The sequence below is a fragment of the Meriones unguiculatus genome, chromosome 3 (assembly GCF_030254825.1).
Source record: "Meriones unguiculatus strain TT.TT164.6M chromosome 3, Bangor_MerUng_6.1, whole genome shotgun sequence".
NCBI classification, from domain to species: Eukaryota; Metazoa; Chordata; class Mammalia; order Rodentia; family Muridae; genus Meriones; species Meriones unguiculatus.
In genome coordinates, this window is record NC_083351.1 from 149,374,657 (window position 1) to 149,395,963 (window position 21,307).

The following is a 21,307-nucleotide window of genomic DNA, read 5'->3' on the forward strand; positions in this document are numbered from 1 at the left end:
CAATGACTGTCAGTGCCGCCATCTATGGAAGGGTGCTAACAGGGCACCGGGATACCTAATACTGGATTATTTCTAAATCACTGCATCCAGTCATTAACATCCTGCTTGGTGCTCACATGATTATTTATAGACCCTGCAGTATACCAAAAATCAGCCAGAGTAATAAATCACCGGGAATGAAGGTTCTTGATGAGAAAGTTCCCCTTTGACCACATTTGCAAAGTCCGGACTGCCTTTGATTTATTTTGGGTCATTGATAGATAAATCCGGTTACAGATGGCTAGAGCCTTGCAAGGTGGAAGCTGCTGTATGGGGAACAGCCTGCTTGTAGCCCATTTGCCAACAGTGAAGGTGGACCTGTCAAGCCAGCCATGTAGATGGCTTCCGACCGCCTGCCAGCCATCTGGGTTGTCCACCTGGCTGAAATCTAAGGGTCCTTTACCAGCGTGAAGACAAGAATGGCCACCTGCCTCCAAGGGCTGCTCAGTTTGGGAGCTTGGAGTGAGCCTGCCCTTGAAGACCCTCATGGACAATGACAGCAAACTAGAACTCTTGGCATAACTGGAGATACTCTCCCACCTTATTGTCTGTCTTTCCTCCTCCTCCATTTCATTGATTTCAGATGCTGGGTCCAGACCCTAAGGTCTCTGCATACCCCGTACTGCTGAGCCACACTCCCAGCACCCCTGTTTTCTATTAAGAAGGACAGGGCTGTAAGATTTTCTAAACAAGTGAGTGTCTAACCTGTCGTGTTTGAAAAACCCCAGTGCGTTTCTCTGTGGGGCTTTGTATTAAAAGGCTTTGGCCTTCAAGTGCTTCTATGAGGCTTGGTCCTGGCGGAAGTAGTTGGGATTCCGAGACAGTAAGGAGAGTGGTGCTTCGTGGACGTCCTTACGATCTCCATGCTTCTCAGAAGCTGTGGGGCTTCCACGGCCACGGGGACGTAATCCTACTCCATGAGGCTCTTCAAGGGCAGACTCCAAGCCCCTACCCTGAGCAGACCTGAAGGCAGGCCGCCATTCTTCTTTTCACACTGGCAAAGGACCCTAAGACTCCAGCCAGGTGGGGAACCCAGATGGCTGGTAGTGGTCTGAAGTGATCTACATGGCTGGCTTAACCATGGCTGGCGTGATCTCATTGTTGGCTGCAGGCAGGCTGTCATGCAGATTTGGTTGGATGGAGCCTTTGGGTGTCTTTTTAAATTCAAGTTTTTCTTACCTCACAAGTTATGCTGAAGCAAAAATGGAAAGCAAATTTTGTGTTTATACTGTTTAAAAAGTTTTTTGTTTGAACATTTCACTGCTTCCCATTGCTAATACCCCTCATTTTATATTTTATCTTCTTCAAGACTCTCTGTGAGAGAGAGAGAGAAAGAGAGAGAGACAGGCTCACAGCTGGATGTTCTCACAGCACATCCAGGTTTGGTTCCCACCACTTACATGGTGGCTCACAACCATCCATTACTCCAGTCAAGGGATCTGATGCTCTCTTCTGACCCGCACAGGCACACACTTTGTACACATACATACATACATACATACATACATACATGTAGGCAAAACAGTCATATGTATAAAATAGATACATCTTAACAGAAGTAGGGTTGTGTTCTTTCATAGCCTGGCTTTTCGGTGTTGAGTACAGATGTATTGAGAATATCTTTCCAAGTCATAGAATTCTCTCCCACAGCCTCCCTTCGGTATCTCTTTGTGCAGATCTTTCATAATCCCGTCAAGCCCACATGTCACACAGTTTTGAGGCATTATGAAGTAAGACAGAGTTCTAAGATGATGTGACTGAGTTTTAAAAGAAAGCTGTCAGGAGTTTATAATTGCCGTGTTTAATCTTGAGCGAATGACCTTGCCTAAGTGCCTGGAAGTTATGAAGTCGCCATCTGTCATTATGTGTCATTCATACTCTTGTGTCTTCCACACGCTGCCAGTTCTCAGGACCGTTCTAAAGGTTATTCCAAAGAATAACTCTCAGGTTGTGTTAGTATTTTACTTAATCTATGTAAAAGTAGTTGCCAGTCTTTTCACATTAATCTGTTTGTAGACTCTTTCCATTTATTTGAGATCTGGTAGGACCGGAGTCTGTCTTTATTGCCTCTTAAATTCAGACTGAGGATCGTTGCGTTGCGACTTTTTTTTTTAACAGTTGTTTTGTATTGTGCACTAGCACTCACACACATGCAGTCCATCCATGCCACAGTGCGATTGTGACGGTCAGAGGACAATTTAAGGGAGTCTCCTTCCGCCTTGTGGGTCCGGGGGATTGGACTCTGTTGCCAGGTTTGGGGGCAAGTCCTTTACCCACTGAGCCCTTGATGTGACATTGTATCTCTTCATAGAAAGAGACTCCTAGACACTAGAAGGGCTGTAGACATTGAAATAGAAAGGAATCAAAAAGATATGGAAACTAGCTGCTACCGTAGAACTCAGATCTCTTTATAACTCTGAAGAAAGACAGCAATAAACCTACTTCTAAACATCTCTCTGTGTCCCAAGGCTGCCGTCATTACTCCTTCATATTGCATAAGATAATTTGTCAAGTGGGCTGTGCCACTAACTGGACCGTGTATTTGAATTCAGTTACCTGCCTTGTTCCCTGGGGGCTCCATTGCCTATGCGGCTTTTGTGGTGTAGCCATTTTTTTTTTTAATTAAATGGCAGAAAAGCAGAGAAGTGGGTTCAGTGTGCCACTGCAAACTCTGATGAAGTTGCTTGCCCTGACTCCTCCTGACAACAGCATGAGTAGTCTTTTTATATTGTGGGCCTTCTGCTGTGTGGAAATTTCCTTTCCATTTGAGCCAGGTGTGTTTTTACATCAAATTAGCCCCGTTCGTTTGTAAATGTATGCAGGGTCGCCGCTAATTCAGTGGGGAATTTAAATTAATCCAAGAATAGGTACATAATTTTTCTGTGGGCACTATGTCAATATCCTCTGAATTATGTGGCAAAATGAATTGCCTGCTTTGCAGGGTAAGAAAATAACATCTCAACCTGTGCCTGTGCACCTTGGTGGCCTGCACAGCTGCGCCGCGTTGGGCGCTCTGGTCCCCTGCTCACATCTGGGCTCTGCCACACGGAGGCTCCTATGAATCGAGCTTAAGGAGCCCGAGGAAAGGAGGCTTTCTGCAAATACGGACATTATGTGGGATTTCCATCTTGAAGCGAGGAGGTTGGTCTTGTTTGTTGGTTTTCTAGATCGTGTAGGAGGCGTGGACATGCTGGCACACAAGATTCGTGGAGGTCCTGTTTCATGTCCTTTGTGATCCTATTCTACTTTATGTGTTAAGGCAGTGGTTTTCAACTTGTGGGTTGCACCCCCTTTGGGGCGGCTCCCCTTATCTGATAGCTACGTTGTAATTCATAACAGTAGCAAGATTACAGTTATGAAGGAGCAGCGAAGGCTCCTTCATAACTGTAATGAAGGCTCACCACACGAAGACCTGTTTTAAAGGGTCACAGCGTTAGGAAGGTTGAGGACCGCTGTGTTAAAGCAAGGTCTCTCACGTGACCCTTGAGCTCGCTGACTCAGCTGGTGTAGGAGGCAGCCAGCTAGCTCTGGGGATGCCGTGTCTCCTTCCAAGCACTGAGATTATAGGTGTCCCATCGTACCCCACCTGCTGTTTAAGAGTAGGTGCTGGGGATCTCAGCTCCAGCATAGTTCCTTACTTTTACCCTGGCATGGCAAGCCCCAGCCCCTAGAGGCTCTATCCGATTGCTCTTTAGAATGGGGATTCAGAAAACTGTACCTGTGGGTTTGAGCAGCCAACAAATTAAGAAAAGTTATTTTAAGTAGTTTAAAATAAGAAAAATTATTTTAAGTAGTTTTTAAAAAGGTCAGAAGATTTTTTAAATATAAGAATAAAACTCACAATCTAGTTGGGAATATCATTTCATGAAAATGGCATTTTATTGTTGGAATGGGTTTTGTATTTAAAATACATAGTTAGGGGGGCTGGAGAGATGGCTCAGTGGTTAAGAACACTGTGTGCTCTTCCAAAGGACCCAGGTTCAATTCCCAGAACCCGCATGGCAGTTCACATCTTAGGGATCTGACACCTTCACACTAATGCACATAAAATAAAAAATAAATAAATTAAAAAATATATATATATATATTTATAGTTAGAGTTGTTATTTGTTCTTTGGACAAATTTACTTTTTAAAATGCCTATTTGGGGGTTGCTGGTGTATGCAGATCTGTTTGTAGAGTTTGCTTAGCATGCATGGAGATGCCCTGGGTTTGATTCCCCAACATAAATGAGCTTGGTAGCATACTCCTGTATTTTCAGCACTCTGAAGGTGGAGGCAGGAGGCTCAGAGGTCATCCTTGGCTACATAGGGAGTTTGAAGTTACCCTGGACTAATAATGAGACTCCGTCTGATACACCCATTTGCCACTTTTAGATATCCGTAAGAAGGGATAAGAGGCAATATGTTTCCAAAGTCTCTAATCTGAGGATTTCTGTAACACGTGCCTATAACAATTCTTTTAATTTTTTTAAATGGTTTATATTCCTCTTTGAGCTGGCTTATGTTCCCTCCCATTATAACAGTCTTGTAGCAGAAATGTAGCCTCTTTCCAGGCCCCTGACAAACTGTTCAAAATGCCCACGGCATCCCCATTCTGCCCCGGCAAACCCAGAGTTATAAGAACAGAAAGTCATCCTTTTGACCACCCTCCATTTGGTCTTTTATTCTTTGGAGACCCACGACTGTGTCCTGCCGATTATAGAGTGCAGGCAAATTGCACTCAGCACGGGAGCTGGTTAAGGTGGGCGGGGCCAGAGAAGAACTCCATTCTGAAGCACTGCCCTGCAGGACATAGATGGAAGGCTTCTCTCCTGCCAGCTTCAGAGGCCTGGAGCCTCCCAAGGTTCACTGCCAGCTCTTGCTTTGTGTATCTTATTCTTAAAATTATTTTTGTTCCTGCATTCTACCTGGCCCATCAGCGGGGTAAATCGGTGTTTATGATTTTAATTGCACAGACAACAAATTCTCACAGTTACTGCCTACCAGCCCACCAGTGTTGTTGGGAACACTGGGCTGTCCTAAGTCTATGATGCTTTTCAAATGGAAAGGGCTAGTTAAAAAAAAAAATACCTGCATAGGAAGCATGTAGCTTAGACACTTCTTAAGCTTATCAAAAACCCCAACGCGGGAGGAATTAGACAATGTGTCATTTGATATCCTACTTATTTCAGGATGTCTGAGAAAGCACAGCTCTGACTTAACCAGGAGAATTGCAGAGTTATGTATCTGTAGCAGGGAAATGCATATTTAATGCCACGCAGGGTGCATTGAGCCACTTATAAAATGCAGATAAGCTCAGATTTTCATTTTAGGAATCAGTTCTACCTAGCTCATTCTTTATGCATTAAACGTTTTCCTAATACAACCTGCCACGGACAGCCTACGCCGGACCGGTGTGACTTAGCCTTCTCGGAATGAGGTTTCACACCACCAGGATTGGGGACAGGGCTGGGACGAAGATGAAGGGAGAGAGCAAACCTGTAGGAGGTACTTCCTCATAGGGACCTATGGGCTGCTTCTCTGGCCCTCCACACCAAAAAACCCAAGCGCTGGGTCAGACCTGTAGCTTATAGAAGCTGGGAGGTGGGGTGTTGGGGCCGGACAGGAATCTTCGTTTAGTGTCTCAGAAGGTCTAATGCGTTTCTGAGGTTTAGGACCCTCTGAAGTCCAACAGGACAAGCAATTCATCTAGCCTCGGGTTGTGACCAACCTGGGGCAGTAGCTTAAAAACAAAACATAATTAACCAACACACAGGAAAGAGCAAGTAGGCCAGCCAGACCACAATACGGCTGGCTGGCTTAGGCTGGCCATTATGTAACTGCTACCAGGTGTCACGCTAGAAGGCTTGGATCTTAGGGAGCACTTGTCATTAAAGCGAAGTATAATTGATGGTGCGAGTTTGAGCTGTTCCAATTTTTTAATTAAACTATTTTATGCATTCATTTTTTTTTTCTTTTGGTCTCCGTGTTCACTGTATGATAAGAAAAAGGATAAAGTAGAAACTATCCATAAGCCGACTAGCCAGAGGTCAGCGTTATTAAAGCCACAAGGCGGTGGTTCTCAACCTTCCTAGTGCCGTGACCCTTTAACCCAGTCCCTTGTGTTGTGGTGGCCCCCAATCATAAAAATGATTTTGTTGCTACTTCATAACTGTAAGGAATGATGATGTCAATATCTGCTATGCAGGATATCTCGACCCCCAGAGAGGTCATTACCCACAGGTGGAGAGCTGAATCCTCTCAGCATTGAGGAATTATTTTTCTACTGTGTTGACTCAGAAAAGCCCATCTTAACATGATGGAAGTCTGTATGTCTGGGCAGGTGGCCATGTAAATTTCCTGTCTTTTGCTTCTCTGCTGCAAGAGTGAGGGAACTAGTTCTCCTGCCCACGAAAGCCACCATTAGACCTTTCTCCTGGTTATCTCCTTGTGACGTTGATCCCTTGTTCCCTTGGGTGGTATTATATTCATTGACCAGCTCTTCCGGTGTGTCTGCTGCCACCAGACCTACACCATTATTCTAACACGTGGCTCCTGCCATTGAACGTCTGAAGGAGGAGGCAAAGCATGAGCTTGCACAACAGAGTCAAGTGCTTCCAAGGGCTCCAGAAACATGGATAGAGACCAGCCAACTTGGCTTGGGAGAAGTGGGGTTGCTTAGAAGAGGAGGCGACTCTTGAGCTGAGTCCAGAGAGACCCACCGTATGGCTTCCGCAGTCTCCAGCAAAGCAGCACGCCCCTAAGAGTCCACTGTTCTTTTATGTCCTACTTTTCAGCCTGATCCCACAGTTGCCCATGATAATTAAATGAAACTTGCCAGATGGATGCTTTCGCAAGACGATGGCTCCTCTTCTTGCTCTATTTGTAAAAGCTGGCGTTAGATCCAAGTCCTCAAGGATTCTCCTACCTTGAGATGGCTTTGGAGAGCAGTGGCTCTTTTGTGTGTGTTTGCCAAACGGCCTGCCATCAGCAGGGCCAGGTTGAGTGACAGGTGGGTGTGCCATGCATGTGGACACCGGTCCCTGCCAACTTATCTTGCCTCGGAGGAGGCGAGGTGCTGAGCGGTTGCTGAGTGGCAGAGATGTCATTTATCACTGTTACCTTCCTTTGGGGAAATGAACTCCTTAAGTTTCTGACCTGTCATTCTTTCTGTCACACAACTATTAGTTGTGTATAATTGACGTTGAAATCCTAGTGATTAACACACACACGCACACACACACACACAGAGTTACACTGTTAAAAGAAGCAATTTTCAGAGCATTAAAGGGAGAATGAAGGCTGGTAAATATTGTCATCCTAATCTGTAGCTAACTCGCTTAACTGGGGAGCAGGGTATTCTAATAGAAAACAACCAAATTAGCGATAATAACAATAATAATAGCAGCATCATTATTCATCCATGAATCATTCTTGCTTCTTTTTAAAAAAAATTGTATTGCATTTATTTATTTGTGTGTGGAGGGGTGGGTGGGCAGGGTGTACCACATGGAGGTCAAAGGGCAACTAGGGGGAGTCTTTTTGTTCTCTCTCCTTCCACCATGTGAGTCCCAGGAATCAAGCTCAGATAGTGAGGATGGGTGGCAATCCTCTACCTACCAGGACATCTCAACAGCCCTCATTCTTTAGTTCTCTGCACGCTCCATCTCCTTAACTTCATGATCATTCTGCAAGGTGGCCATCATCATTCCCTCTCTATGAATGAAGAAAGAGAATCGAGAGAGGGATTCTGGCGCTTAATCAGCTTGGACTGTCCGCCACATACCTGCCTTGCTGGTTCTCACAGCGATGTAGGTGGCCATGCTACCATCCCTGCCCACGTGATGTTGACTGTTAGCTGCGTCTATTCTCAAAGCACCAGAATCCTTCAAACGCAGTGCCATCCTAACTGTGCGGTAGGCGGTCACCTTCCTTTCACTTTAGAAATAATTCCAAGAATATGAAATTGTTGAATATCAATTGATTATTATAGTTACACACGGCTGTCAAATTAGAGTCTTCCTGCTGGTACAATTTATGTTTTTGCTGATTATACTCAGACTGTAGATAAATGTATGAACAAAACTCCCAGGCTGTTTTCCTCTTCCTATTTTGCTGTGTTTTGTGTGTGAGATAAAGGTTTAGGTGCTCGCGCTTGTCATTCACTATTGTGATTTAGCTTTCCCTGTAAGTACAACAATCCAAATCTTTCATCAGCACCACCTCTTGCACTCCCTAAAAAGAGAGTATAGCTTCTGTCTTTGTGCAACAACGTCTAATTTCATCCATTTCACTCCCCATAACGTGAAGTGTCGGGGCAGGAAGAATGGCTTGAAGTCCTATTGGCAAGGAGTCTCAAGTTAAGGATACTGATATTGACCTGAAACAGAAACCACCCAGGCTGGCTTTGCAGTGTCTGGTATATAGAGTTTCTCAGCGTGTCTGTACCTTCAGGTGGATGAGGAGGGACCATGCAGGGCTGGACAGCATCCCCACTGAACTCTCCCGCCACCTCTGGGAGACTCCAGTCTCTGGTTTGGGTGAGCAGCAAGTCCCTTAGCTTCTTTGGCTGCCTCCAGAAGGTCCTAGAGATGGAGTGAAAAAGAGAATGGGGAAAATCATGGCGTGGCTGTTTAGTAGACTGACATATGGCTATTCCTCTTCCTGCAGCAAAACCAGAAATCCTGACATCTGACAGGCTTGTGAACGGCATTCTCCAGTGTGTGGCAGCGGGATTCCCGAAGCCCATAATAGAGTGGTATTTTTGTACGGGAACAGAGCAAAGGTGAGAGGATTATTTTTGGCACTGCTTAAAATGCAGAAGGGAAGGGCTATAATTCAGTTGAATTTCAAATGTGTTTTCAGACTATTTATTTTTTTAGAATAAAAAGCTGTGTTTTGATTATTTTTTTTTCCTCCTATGTCTCTGTGACTTTTTAAGAAGGGATAATGGCTATATTTTTCCTGGTTGACATTAATTTTGTTTGCTGAAAAATGATTACCAAGTGACTTCTCTATTTTGATGGCTATCTTTTTGGGTTTATCATGCAATTTCTAGCCTGCAGGTAGATAAAGCAATTTCCCAGGACAGAGTAATTAGATTTCTATTCTATACACGGGAGGTAATGTGTGTGGGAAATATGGCTGCAGTTATCATGAAAAAAAAAAATTACTTCAGAAGTTAATTGCCAAGTAACCAAAAAGTAATGATCTCACAATTACAACACACATATGGCATTTGTCAGCAATAGGTTTGCAAAAGTGGTTCTCCTTGATTAGGTGCCCGAACCCCGAAACAAGGAACACCTGCCACTGTGTGGCTTTTCCCTCAGAGTCCACACTTTAGCCTTAAGTTGTCCTCTCACATCACCTGAGGATGGAAATGGGGTCAATGTGGCTGGTTTTTACCACCCCCCCCAAAAAAAAGCCCTGTTATACTCCAGCTTTAGAAGCTTAGTTTGCCCTCAGGAATAGTCAGAATGGTAGTGGAAATTTTATTTTTTTTCATGGAAGATGTTTTACAGCAATGCGTCAGGACTGATTATGTTGGATTATTGTTTTAGGGTGGGCTTTAGCAGAACATTTTGTTTGGGGGAGCGATAAGGAAGGCATAAAAACTGCAAAATGTGTGCCCTCTGTGACATGGCCTGAGTGGATTAGCCTGTGCTCAGCCAAATGTTTATAGGGAAGCGAACCAAGTGCCAAATGCTGGTCTGGCATACACCTGGCTTGGCTATGCCCAGGTCTCTGCCTTGGTGTAGCTGTATTTAGGGGGTGGAGAGAGACATCAGACAAGACAAACAAGTGACATGGTAGGTGTTTAGAAGGCAGGGGAAGGTGTTCAAGGACTGGCTCCTGAAGAGAAGGTCCTTGCCGCCAGAGCGGCCGTTGCCACACAGCGGGACCTGCTTCCAGCTCTGGACCACAGGCTCCTCCCTGTGCACGTTTTGAGTCTTTCTTGGCTTCCTTCTTGTTGGTTTCTTGCAATTTCCTCTTCTGTGCTCTCTGTCTTCAGTCATCACTTACCCTTTTCCAAATGTGTTTGTTTGTGAGATCCTGAGTGTGGCAGGATCTGACGTTGGCGGCCATTTGCGTCCACTTCTTTCAGGAACTCTTGCAGGAGGGCAGCCACAAAAACCTAACATTGGAGAATTGACAGAACTTGGCAGGAATCTCCAGGTTGGGCACTTAAAGCAAGGATGCAAGTCCTCATCCATCCCCTAAATCATCACTCCCCCTTTCTGCTCTCTCACAGTGCTCTCCTCACTCGTTGGTCCGCAAGGGCTTCATTTCTCTTCAGGCCATCCTGGCCATATGGCTGTGAAGGGAGTTCTTATTGGTAGTTTTGCCGTACAGCTGTGCCAGATCAAGGCGTCGTGGGCTTTTATTTGGTTTCCCTACATAAGCCCGCACTGTTGCTCTCTTGTTGCAGGTGTACCGTTCCTGTCGAAACTGTGGATGTACAGCTCCAGAACGTATCTGTGTCACCATTTGGAAAACTGGTGGTTCAGAGTTCCATAGACTCCAATGTCTTCCGGCACAATGGCACAGTGGAGTGTAAGGCCTACAACAGTGTGGGCAAGAGTTCCGCCTTCTTTAACTTTGCATTTAAAGGTAACAACAAAGGTATATTTCCTTTTAATCCAATTTAAGGGGATGTTTAGGCTCTGTCTATCATATCATGATTTCATGTCCATTCCAGTACTGGCCATGTCATTTCTGGAATACCACCATGTCGCCATCAAACTTACAAACTCTCATTCTGTACTAGTCTGCTGATGAAGTTTATCCATTTACCAGTGTAATCTCAACCATGTCTCCTTCCCTGTTCTCTGGGTGTCTGTATGAGTTTCTTGACTCGTTACATACATATAGTTATATTTGCTTGGGGGTGCCTCCCTACCTTATGCATCCGTAGAATTAGGGTATATTAGAATTTTTTAAATTCAATTTAAATTTTTAGTTACGTTAGGTGTTACATCTTATTACACATCTGTATCAAAATGTTCACATTATCTGTTGTCTGATCTTGTCAGCAAATGAGTCCCCCCTCTCCCTCCCCCCAGTTTTATCTGTGTGTGTATGTACATGCTTGTCCATTTGTACTGTCAGAATCTTACAGGGCCCTGTGGGGTCTATGTGATGGTTTTCTGGGAGCTACACTCTTTGTCCAGCCGGCTCTTCAAGTTGTGCTTCCTGAGTGACTAGCAGGCCCAATGACCCTTTGAAGGCATTGAGGAGTGGGTACATATGACAAGGAAACTGGGCATTTGAGTTCATTGCAGTGCCCCGTGTCTGTGGCATATTTACCAGGGGCCATAGGACTCGCCCCAAAAAGCTGTGTGTCCTCAGCTTTCAGATAAGGAGGGGCAGAGTCGTAACACTGCTCTTCTGTATTGTTAATTTTCCCAGACAGAGCAATGAAAAGGAGGCTTCAGAAATGTCTTTCTTTCCTGTGAAAAGACATTTATGCTCTATGTAGAGCATTTAGAAAACACAAGAAAGAAGAAAATGCAAACCACCCAGAAAGGAGGGCCACTCAGATGTAGTTTTTCATTAAAAACAGAAGAGTGTTTATGCGTGCACTTCAGAAATTTCAGTTTCTCTGTAATCTGGTTTCAGCTTACATCTTCGAAGATGCCTGTGTACCCAGTGAGGCTGAGGGGCAGCTGTACAGTGCAATGTCAGCTTCCTTCCCTAGCACCGAAGAGGGAGGGAGGGAGGGAGGGAGGGAGGGAGGGAGGGAGGGATGGTGTATTCGAACACCAAGAGAAAGATGTGTTCCCTGTATGTGCTGTGAGAGTAATGGTTTAGTTTGGGACAGGAGGTGGCCAGGCTCTTGTCCCTCCATCAGCTCACAATCACAACTCTCTTCGCTTGCAGAGCAAATCCAGGAACATACCCTGTTCACGCCGCTGCTCATTGGCTTTGTGATCACAGCTGGCCTGATGGGCATCATCGTGATGGTTCTCGCCTACAAGTATTTGCAGGTGGGTATCCATGCTCTCCCTTCCCCAGATCTCGATGGCCAGGCATCGATTGTTAACCCGTCATTCTTTCCCTTTCTCCTCCAGAAGCCCATGTATGAAGTACAATGGAAGGTTGTCGAGGAGATAAATGGAAACAACTATGTTTACATAGACCCAACACAACTTCCTTATGATCACAAGTGGGAGTTTCCCAGAAACAGGCTGAGTTTTGGTCAGTATGCAACCGGGGCTTTCCTTTCAGCCTGTTTGTGTGCGCGTAACAATGGTTTTGTGTTTTTTGTTTTTTTTTTTTTTAAGGAACCTGCAGTGACTTCCTTTGTCTTGTTTCACCTGAAACAAGAAGTGATTTCTGTCAAACTGCACAGTAGCTGGCAGGGTTAGCAAAGGGGATACCATAGAGAAGTGTGCCCAGACACATGTGCCTTGTTGATTTTGGCACTTCACGACTGGTCTCCCCGCTGACCCTGCCTCCTTCCTTTCTAAAGGGAAGACGCTGGGTGCCGGTGCCTTCGGAAAGGTTGTTGAGGCCACCGCCTATGGCCTGATTAAGTCGGATGCTGCCATGACCGTCGCTGTGAAGATGCTCAAACGTAAGTGTGTGCAGGCAACCCACTGCCAATTTGCCTTGTGAGTTTGTTTATTTCTTTCCTTTGCTAAAGTATACTGTTTTCCATTCTAGCAAGTGCCCATTTAACGGAGAGAGAGGCCCTCATGTCAGAACTGAAGGTCCTGAGCTACTTGGGTAATCACATGAATATCGTGAATCTCCTCGGAGCGTGTACTGTGGGAGGTGAGTCTGTCCATAGCACACCTGTTTCTGTCTATCGGGCTATCAAAATGTGATTTGGACAGTGCTTAATGATAAGCTGTTTGGGAGATTCCCCCCCCCCCAGTGTTTTGTTCTGTTTCTCTGCATTGTTCCTAAGAATGTGGATTTTTATCATTTCTGTGTGTCGGGAGCCTTCAGGCTCCTGTCCTCTTGGTGTTTTGCGATGTGGGCTGTAGCTGTCACACTGTGTTGTAGAACTTTAGACTCGTGGCAACTGGGTTGTGGTGCCCACTACCCAGGCTCTCATTTCCCTCTCAGCCTCTCATTTCCCCCTCCCTCTCACCAGTCTTAAGGACCTCCAATTGGCTGTCCGTAGATCAACATTTTTAACTCCCACAAACATGTGAGGACGCCCAGGATCTCTCTCCGTGCGGAGCCACTCACACGCTCCTTTGCTCCTTATCCATCGCTTCCGTGTATTGAACCGTAGCACTCTTGCCCTTAAACAGCTTTAACAGGCACAGAGGTGTAGCTTCTGGCAGCATCATCCGGAGGGGGGAATAGCCAGGACAGAGGAAACTTACTCTCACGGGTGCTACTCACTGGCTCGGCTCACCCAGAAGGCTTTTCTTGTCTTAAAGCTTTATATGTTGCTGGATCATAATTATTCAGTCGGGAGTTAATGTTCATTTGCCTTCTGTAACTGAAAGTAGCCCCAAGCCTCCTGCTTCTCAAATGCACACCAAAAGAAAAATAAGCTTCCATTAAAAACAAGCTTCAATTCTAATGAGTCAATGTCCTCGCCAAGGATGTCTTGGCTTTTGCAGAAGGAACAAAGGTGCATAGAGTGAGCTGTTGCTGTCTATCTAGAGAGGACAGTAGGTGGCTTCAGATCATGTCTGAAAACAGCCCCCGTAACTGGTGCTTCCAATCACACCAGGAGTCGCTCGTGTGGTGGTTCCTACCCTGGGTAATTAGTTGCCTGTTAACTTCAGAACTGAGCCTCTAAACATTCCGAGCACCGACTCTCTTTTCAACTAGTAATGCTCAGGAAAACGGGTCATTTCAGGTTTTTTCGCCTACTTCCCAGCCTGGGCTTAGCTGGCTGCTCCATGTGGCGACTTCCCTACCAGGCTGCCGCTCAGGTTCTTCATTTTCATAATAGCATTACAGCAAGGACACTGAACCCTGCTGCACGCAGGCGTGGATCAAAGGATCCCTGCAGGAAGCTTGATCACAGTAGAACCTTTGGAAGCACTCAAGTTGTGGCTATGAAGCCAGCAGTCAGGCCTGGCCCCTGACGTCCGTGTCACTTAGGCATCCAGGTAGAAAGGGGCCCGCTTGTTTTATTTCACTCCGCATAATGCTGCTCCTTTTGATAAGCGATGTTAATAGATAGGTTTAAGTTGGGACTAAGAAGGCTTAGCCACCGAGGCTGAATGTTAATAGCCGCGTTCACCCTTGGGTATTTCTACGGGAGGCAGGATTATCTAACGGTGTATCTCGCCTCCCCCTTAACATTTTCTTGTGTCCTCATAGGGCCCACCCTGGTCATTACAGAATATTGTTGCTATGGTGATCTTTTGAATTTTTTGAGAAGAAAACGTGACTCGTTTATTTTCTCAAAGCAAGAAGATCAGGCAGAAGCGGCGCTCTATAAGAACCTTCTGCATTCAAAGGAGTCTTCCTGGTAAGGCCGATTTGCATAAATAGTCAGCTGTTGACAGGCAGTTCATGGGGTCAGAAGGGTTTGCAATCAGGGCTGATTCTTTTTAAAAAATGAACAGAGGTACTCTGAGGTGTGAAATCAGAATTATTAAGTTCTTTAAATGTGATTAACTATTTCGGAAGTTCAGATAGTGCCCTTGAAGATTCAAATTAAGATTCTTACTGATTTCTTTTAAATGTGTGTTTCTGTTCTTCCCCGAGCCTTGGTTCTGTGGAACTGAATGTGTTGTCTATGTGTTTCTTTTTACTGTGGTCCTGTTATTTATTGTGTTTCCATTCATATTGCGGACCTTGGGTTTGTAGGCACCCTCACAGTGGGACTACTTGTAGGGCAGAGGTGAAAGGCCGCCCTGTGGTCACAGGAAGTCCTGGAGACCGAGCAGAATGGCCAAGAACACGGAGCATATTTCCATATGTCATCCATATGTCTTGTCATTATCATTGTTTTTGTGTCCCTGGAATGCCCCGCCATTTTACTATATTATAAAGACATCGCTGTTAGAGAACAGTATTGGAATTCTGGACCTCATCAACACTATTCTCAAGGGCAGTAATGCAAAGGATCATAAATAAGCAGTTTCAAGTTCCTTGGAGGAAAACTGGTTTGCTGTACAACCACAGGAGAAATCTTTGCTGTGGCTTACCTGTCCTTTCTTTCCAAATGTGGTTGAGATCCACCAGGCCCAATGGAAACCATAATTGCACCCTAGCCCTCATATTTTATACTGCTCCAATTGTGTAGTGGATCTTAACCACTTTTCATGGTTATTCTAAGCCCTGGGTTCAAATCCCAGCACCAGAAACCAAAATCATGAACTGCCATAGGAACTGTAGTCTGCATTTAGATGGCAGGATTTTGCCTTTTGACCAGGAGACCTCTGTAAATTCTCATGAGCAGTCACCTACTGAGTTCTTTCCCACCACTAACATTTTAAAGTCCCAAGTGAAGCTCTATATTTTCATTTTAATCCTGTAAACTTGAGTTTTTTTACCACGGTATAAAATGCCAAAAACCTACCTATTGTTAGTTGTTCTTGAACGTGAACTCTTTGAACAGAAACAGGAGTCACTTTGCCTCATCTGGACCGGGGCCCCGTGTGTTTTTAACTTGTTGAAATAAACGGCCTGAATTGGTCCATCCTGTGTGGTGTTCTCTGCGCTTTGGGATCCCATATGGGTTTGGAGCCACCAGCACATTCTGAAGGAGGTTGTTGTCATGGTGTTTCTATGCTAATCAGAGGCAGGAAGTACTAGAAATCTTGAAGAGTCTCCAGCCAAATGTTGCAGATTCAAGAGGTCCAGATGGTCTAGAAAATCATCCAAATTATTGGTGTTTATCTGAACCAAACTCAGTTTTTTAAAACCTCCTTCTCTCGGTCGCTAGATGTTCAACCTCTCCCCCACTCACACATCCACTTGTCTGAGTAGGCTCTAATTTAGAGTCTGAAGTAACGTGAGGTAACTTTCTGCTTGTTTGTTTTTGGCTCTGTTTTTCCCCCATTAAATCCACGATAGCTGGAGACGGGATTCTTCTAACCTGATTCCCTACAAAGGAGACATTTAATTCCTGAGACTCAGACCTTCATGTTGAATGGCAAATGTTCATCTCACAGAACCCGGTCTTGAAACTCTTCATTCCTTTTCTTAACCTAACATCAGTCTGCTGTTCGGCAGTGGGTGAGAGCTGTAGCCTGGCCATCACTGCTGTGTTCCCCGACCCCCTTACCAGTTCTCTTCATCTCTGACTTGGCTGTTGCATCTCTCCTGCAGCGACAGTGCCAACGAGTACATGGACATGAAGCCTGGGGTTTCCTATGTTGTGCCAACCAAGACAGACAAAAGGAGATCCGCAAGAATAGGTGGGTCCCCATCTCGCAGCCAAAACAACCCGACCTGCAGGGATTGTAATCAAGACGTGTTTCTAATATTTACCTTGCTTTGGGAGGAGGGGCCAGGGATCAGGTGCTGAGTTTGAAGAGATGTGGCCCAAGGCTTTTGCCTCTTTCCCACTGACCGGAATGACCACATCATTCCCAGAAGGAATGTGCAGTGGTAAAGCAAAAGGTTTGCAGGTAGATGCTTCCGGCAAAAGCAAATGTTTTTCTGTCTAGAATCTTACTGTTCTGGAAGTGTGATGGCATCCCTCCTCTTCTCACGACTGAGGTCTTTATTGCTGTCTTCCCAATAGACTCGTATATAGAACGAGATGTGACTCCCGCCATCATGGAGGATGACGAGCTGGCACTGGACCTGGAAGACTTGCTGAGCTTCTCCTACCAGGTGGCCAAGGGCATGGCGTTCCTTGCCTCCAAGAATGTGAGTGGCAGTGAGTCTCACAAGAGGCTCAGGGAAGGCTTGAACATTTCATAGTCCCAGTTAGAATGCAGAATGTCATTTTGAAATTTTGTTTTCTCATGTTCCAACTGCTGTCTCTTTGGAATTCCTGCTCTGTTTTATAAGCTTGAAAGTGCAAACCTGTCTAAATGGGCTTCCATGAATATTCTTTTATATGCAGTGAATTCATTTAAAACTTTGGCTTTGAGATGTAGGATTTGCTTCTAGAAAATAGGACGATAATGGTGTCCTCAGCAAATGGGGGGAGTCAGGAGTGAACCTCACTGCTGCTATGCCTGGTGAGGCATTTATGTGGGCCCCATCAGGTGATACCCACATACTGTATGTACGACACATGGAGAATCAGGAAATAGAGGTCAGAGAGAGCAATGAGCAGTTAGGAAAGGGATGGTGATGGGAAGAGAAGGATGGAAAGTGATTCTGGAAGGGATGGAAATGTTCCCTAGGAGGAAGGCGTGGCTGAGAATGAGGTCAGAGTGACTACTTTAGTGACATGTCTAGGTAATCACTAAACTAAAAGACAGGCTGAAATAAAGACCCTCTTCCTTGTGTCCTTGGGAGACAAGTTGACGCTGTGAAACATTTTTAGAGGAAGATATTCAAAGAGATGCATACAAAATGAACTTTCAGTTTAGAAATGCAATTTGACTATTTATAATACATTTTCCTATGAATGAAAGGAGGGGGGGGACGCTTATTAGAATTGGGTTGGGAAGCAATTATAGTAATTAGAGTCCTGATCACATGAAACACAAAATGTGAATATCGTTTGCAGCACAGTTTTTATTTCTGGTGTATGAAATACTTTAAAACAAAAGTTTTTTTTTATTATGTAAACAGCATTGTAGTATTAAAAATCTCTTTTCTCTTTGAGAGCTGAAATGAATGGCTGTCATTTTCTTTCCTCCCCCAAAAGTGTATTCACAGGGATTTGGCAGCCAGGAATATCCTTCTCACTCATGGGCGGATCACAAAGATTTGTGATTTTGGTCTAGCCAGAGACATCAGGAATGATTCAAATTACGTGGTTAAAGGAAACGTGAGTACCTTCCTCTGTTTGGCGTGTCTACACAGGGTGTTTTGGCATCCAGTTTTGATTCAAAGTTGTTTCCTGTGATTGACTTGCTCCCATCCCTACCGGGTAACGTCACGCATTTTAACAAAATTTGCATGGAACATTACCACCACTAACGTTTAATAATAGAATTCTTAGTTATAATTGTGTAATTATTGGGCATGTGAAAGAAACAGAAATAGCCTTCATTTTTTTTATTATAGCCTGAGAGTAGCAATGAATTTGATTTTGCTCAACTCTAACAAATGTAGACCTGAAGGTCACAGGAGGCTTTGTTTTTTGTTTTTTTTGTTTTGTTTTGTTTTGTTTTTCTGAGGTTGAAATAATATGCAAAAATGACTGCAGTCTAAGATGGTGTTAGAGTTAGTTGTATGCAATGCTGGGTCTCATCGTCAATACAGGGCTATTAAGTAGATTCATAAGCAATGGTTGGTGTGTGGAACACAGTGAAATTTTCAAAGGGCTGTATTTCATCAGGAGCCTTTTCTGTAACCTCAGAACAAACCCGTGCCTCAGAACACATTATCTTCCAATTTTTTTATAGCGGTAGAAACTAAGGTACAGTATATTTTAGTGATTTATATCTGAGATAGCTAGTCAGTAGGGGCCAGTGGGTATGGAAGGCCATAACCTCCTAGATATATATTCTTAGGTGCCTTTTTTTCCCCAGCCCATTTGAACAGTCCATATATATTCTTAGAGGTCGATTTCTGTGTCTGTCATGATAATGCGATGCCTTCTCTCTCATCACCATGGCACCTCTTTTGGTAGGCTGTACACGACTCGGTTTTGTTAAGGGTATTCCTAGCTTTATATCCCAGCTCAATCATAAGGTTCTGCAATGGCTCTGTCAAGGTCAGAGTTGTGGGTTTTTTTTTTGTTTGTTTGTTTTAATTTTCAAGAGAATTGATGGAATCAACTTCCTGACTTAATACTTGAAGGAAGATGGGGAATGCTTCCGTATTCCATTATCAATATCCAGCCTCTCTATATTGATAAAGGAACAAGATAGAGGAAGTGAAGCACCGGGCTCTAGGCTGCCTGAGCGATGGCTTGGTCCCACCTAGCGGGTCTGTGCCTGACGAGAGCTAGGTACTCAGTACTTGGAGGCCAAGTACTCAGAACAAGGCCAGCACCATTCCCACTCTGCTTTGTGCTTTTGAAATCCGAACTGTGAGGGCAGAGGTTGTGCCCCAGCATCTTCCTCGCTCCTTCTGTAGTTGACAAGGCAAGCGGCTGAACTAGCCAATTGTTGGAGAAAGTTTAAAACAAGGAAAAGGTGCATAACATGGCGCTGCATGGAATTTTAAGTGTGGTCGTCAGGGAAATGGGAATTCATAATCATTTTCCACCCTGGGCTCTGAGTCCAGGGTAGCCTATGGGCCCCTCGTCGGAATGCCATTTCAAATGAATGGAATACTCAGATTTAACAAAAGAAAAAACCAGATACCCTGAGTGACAGCTGTATCATTTTGAAGTTATATCAGTTATGTCACATTTCAGAATCATCAATTTTGAAAAGTAAATTTGTGGTAGACAGCGCACATACCTGTTTATTATACGGAGCAACTTATTGTAAAAGCCGTTGTAGTCTCAGAGGGACGGTGAATGGAAGTTTGGCCTGTGATTCCTGTAACTACTCTGATGGGATGGGAGGTGTCTTTGACCACTGTGGAGGACAGGTCATGGAGCCTCTTCTACTGCATTTTGTAAAATGCTAGACTTCGCTTAGAAGTTAATTTTTAGGTACCTGGGCCCCTTGGATTCAAGACACTAATAGATCTAGCTTAACAGCCCTGTTCAGAATTGCAGCGTAAAACCTGGGAATAGAGAGTAAATGGTCTTTATAGCTTGTGTGAGAATCTTCCCCTACCCGACCCCCAAACTAAAATAACTTTAGCCCGAGAAGGGGCCCTTTTCCTAGTCTTCAGTCCTAGACAGATTTAAAGGATTGCTTTAGCTTCACGTGACAGATTAATATTCAGAAATCCTGACAGACTGTAAGAGGCCTGGTAGTGGAAGGGGCCTGAATGTCTCCTGTTGTACCAGTTCTGCTGCCTTCTGCCTCACAGCTGCCACAGCGCTCATCAGAGCCTCTGGTCTGGGGAGACATTAGTGAGCTGGTAACCGTTAGGCATTTCCTCATTTATCCTACAAAACAACGCCTGGTATTTGAAGTTTTTATTATTGTTGTTGTTTGTTTGTTTCTGTTTTTGCAAAAGATGATTCTGAGGCTGGCTTACCCGTATTTAGGTAACTTCTCCAGCCTGTGAGGGGGAGGGGTAGTGTGGGTTGCACATGGCAGAAGGCCAAGAGTAAAAGGGAAAGGATTGAGGACCAGGCAGAGAATCCTACAGCAAACAGCTTACTTACTTGGCAGTGAACCCTACCTCTCTGTGTTTTTATCATTCCTGTGCATAGCCCTCTACATCCTGGTCAAAGATGACCGCACGGACAGCTAGCTGTCATGGTAGGAGGCAGTGCGTGAAGGGATGCCACAAGAAAGAGGACCTAGGTGTATAAACCGACAGTGTTTTACGGTTTTGTTGTTGTTTGTCCGTTCCCCTCCCCCACTCATGCCACTGCATAAGACTTAGATCTTAGCAGCTAAAACGAAGTGGTCTGGCTCTAGCTGCAAAGGAGGCTAGGAAATGTATTTCTAGCTGGGGGACGCCATATGTTTTTGTTGGCAAAGAGGAAGAGTGAAACACTGAGTCTCTTCATTGTCCGGAGCCATTGTCGGAAGGAAGGTTAGAACCTGTGGACTTCTCTGTACTGTGCTGACTCAGTGCCCCTGTTTTGCAGGGGAGACGTTAGATTACCATTAGCAAGGGCTAAGTAGCCATGGTGGCTGGAAGTCATGAAGGTTCCAGGTCTCACCTCCAGCCAGATCCGCCCCTGCACGACTGCTTCCTGCTCTGTCGATTGAGCCTCTTCATTAACTGGTTGGATTTGCTATGTTTCCCCCTAGGCCCGACTGCCTGTGAAGTGGATGGCACCAGAAAGCATTTTCAACTGCGTGTACACATTTGAAAGTGACGTCTGGTCCTATGGGATTTTCCTCTGGGAGCTATTCTCTTTAGGTAAGAGGTCCCTTTATCAAAGGCTACCCTTGTGGTCCAAAAGCTGCTGGTGGTTCCCTCAGGATGCTGTCCACTCATGACTGACACTGACTGCCACCTCTCTATACCCCAGGAAGCAGCCCCTACCCAGGGATGCCGGTCGATTCCAAGTTTTACAAGATGATCAAGGAAGGCTTCCGGATGCTCAGTCCGGAGCATGCACCTGCTGAAATGTAAGGACCCACAAGCCTTTTCTTCAGATGATTTCCCTCTTTTAAAAAAGAGAAATGTTGACAGTCTCTGCCAGC

General features: G+C 44.9%; 1 protein-coding gene across 3 annotated transcripts in view; it reads left to right on the forward strand.

The window, feature by feature from the left end:
* Window positions 1-21,307, forward strand: part of Kit (KIT proto-oncogene, receptor tyrosine kinase) — a 79,295-nt gene that overhangs the window by 54,330 nt on the left and 3,658 nt on the right. For 2 of the 3 annotated variants that reach the window (XM_060380773.1, XM_060380771.1), the window contains exons 8-19: window positions 8,691-8,805; window positions 10,453-10,646; window positions 11,904-12,010; window positions 12,095-12,221; window positions 12,496-12,600; window positions 12,690-12,800; window positions 14,319-14,469; window positions 16,278-16,366; window positions 16,696-16,823; window positions 17,779-17,901; window positions 20,909-21,020; window positions 21,133-21,232. In XM_060380773.1, coding sequence (XP_060236756.1) covers window positions 8,691-8,805; window positions 10,453-10,646; window positions 11,904-12,010; window positions 12,095-12,221; window positions 12,496-12,600; window positions 12,690-12,800; window positions 14,319-14,469; window positions 16,278-16,366; window positions 16,696-16,823; window positions 17,779-17,901; window positions 20,909-21,020; window positions 21,133-21,232 — 1,462 coding nt within the window. The remainder of the gene's footprint in view (window positions 1-8,690; window positions 8,806-10,452; window positions 10,647-11,903; window positions 12,011-12,094; window positions 12,222-12,495; window positions 12,601-12,689; window positions 12,801-14,318; window positions 14,470-16,277; window positions 16,367-16,695; window positions 16,824-17,778; window positions 17,902-20,908; window positions 21,021-21,132; window positions 21,233-21,307) is intronic. The other variant, XM_060380772.1, reaches the window with a different exon arrangement.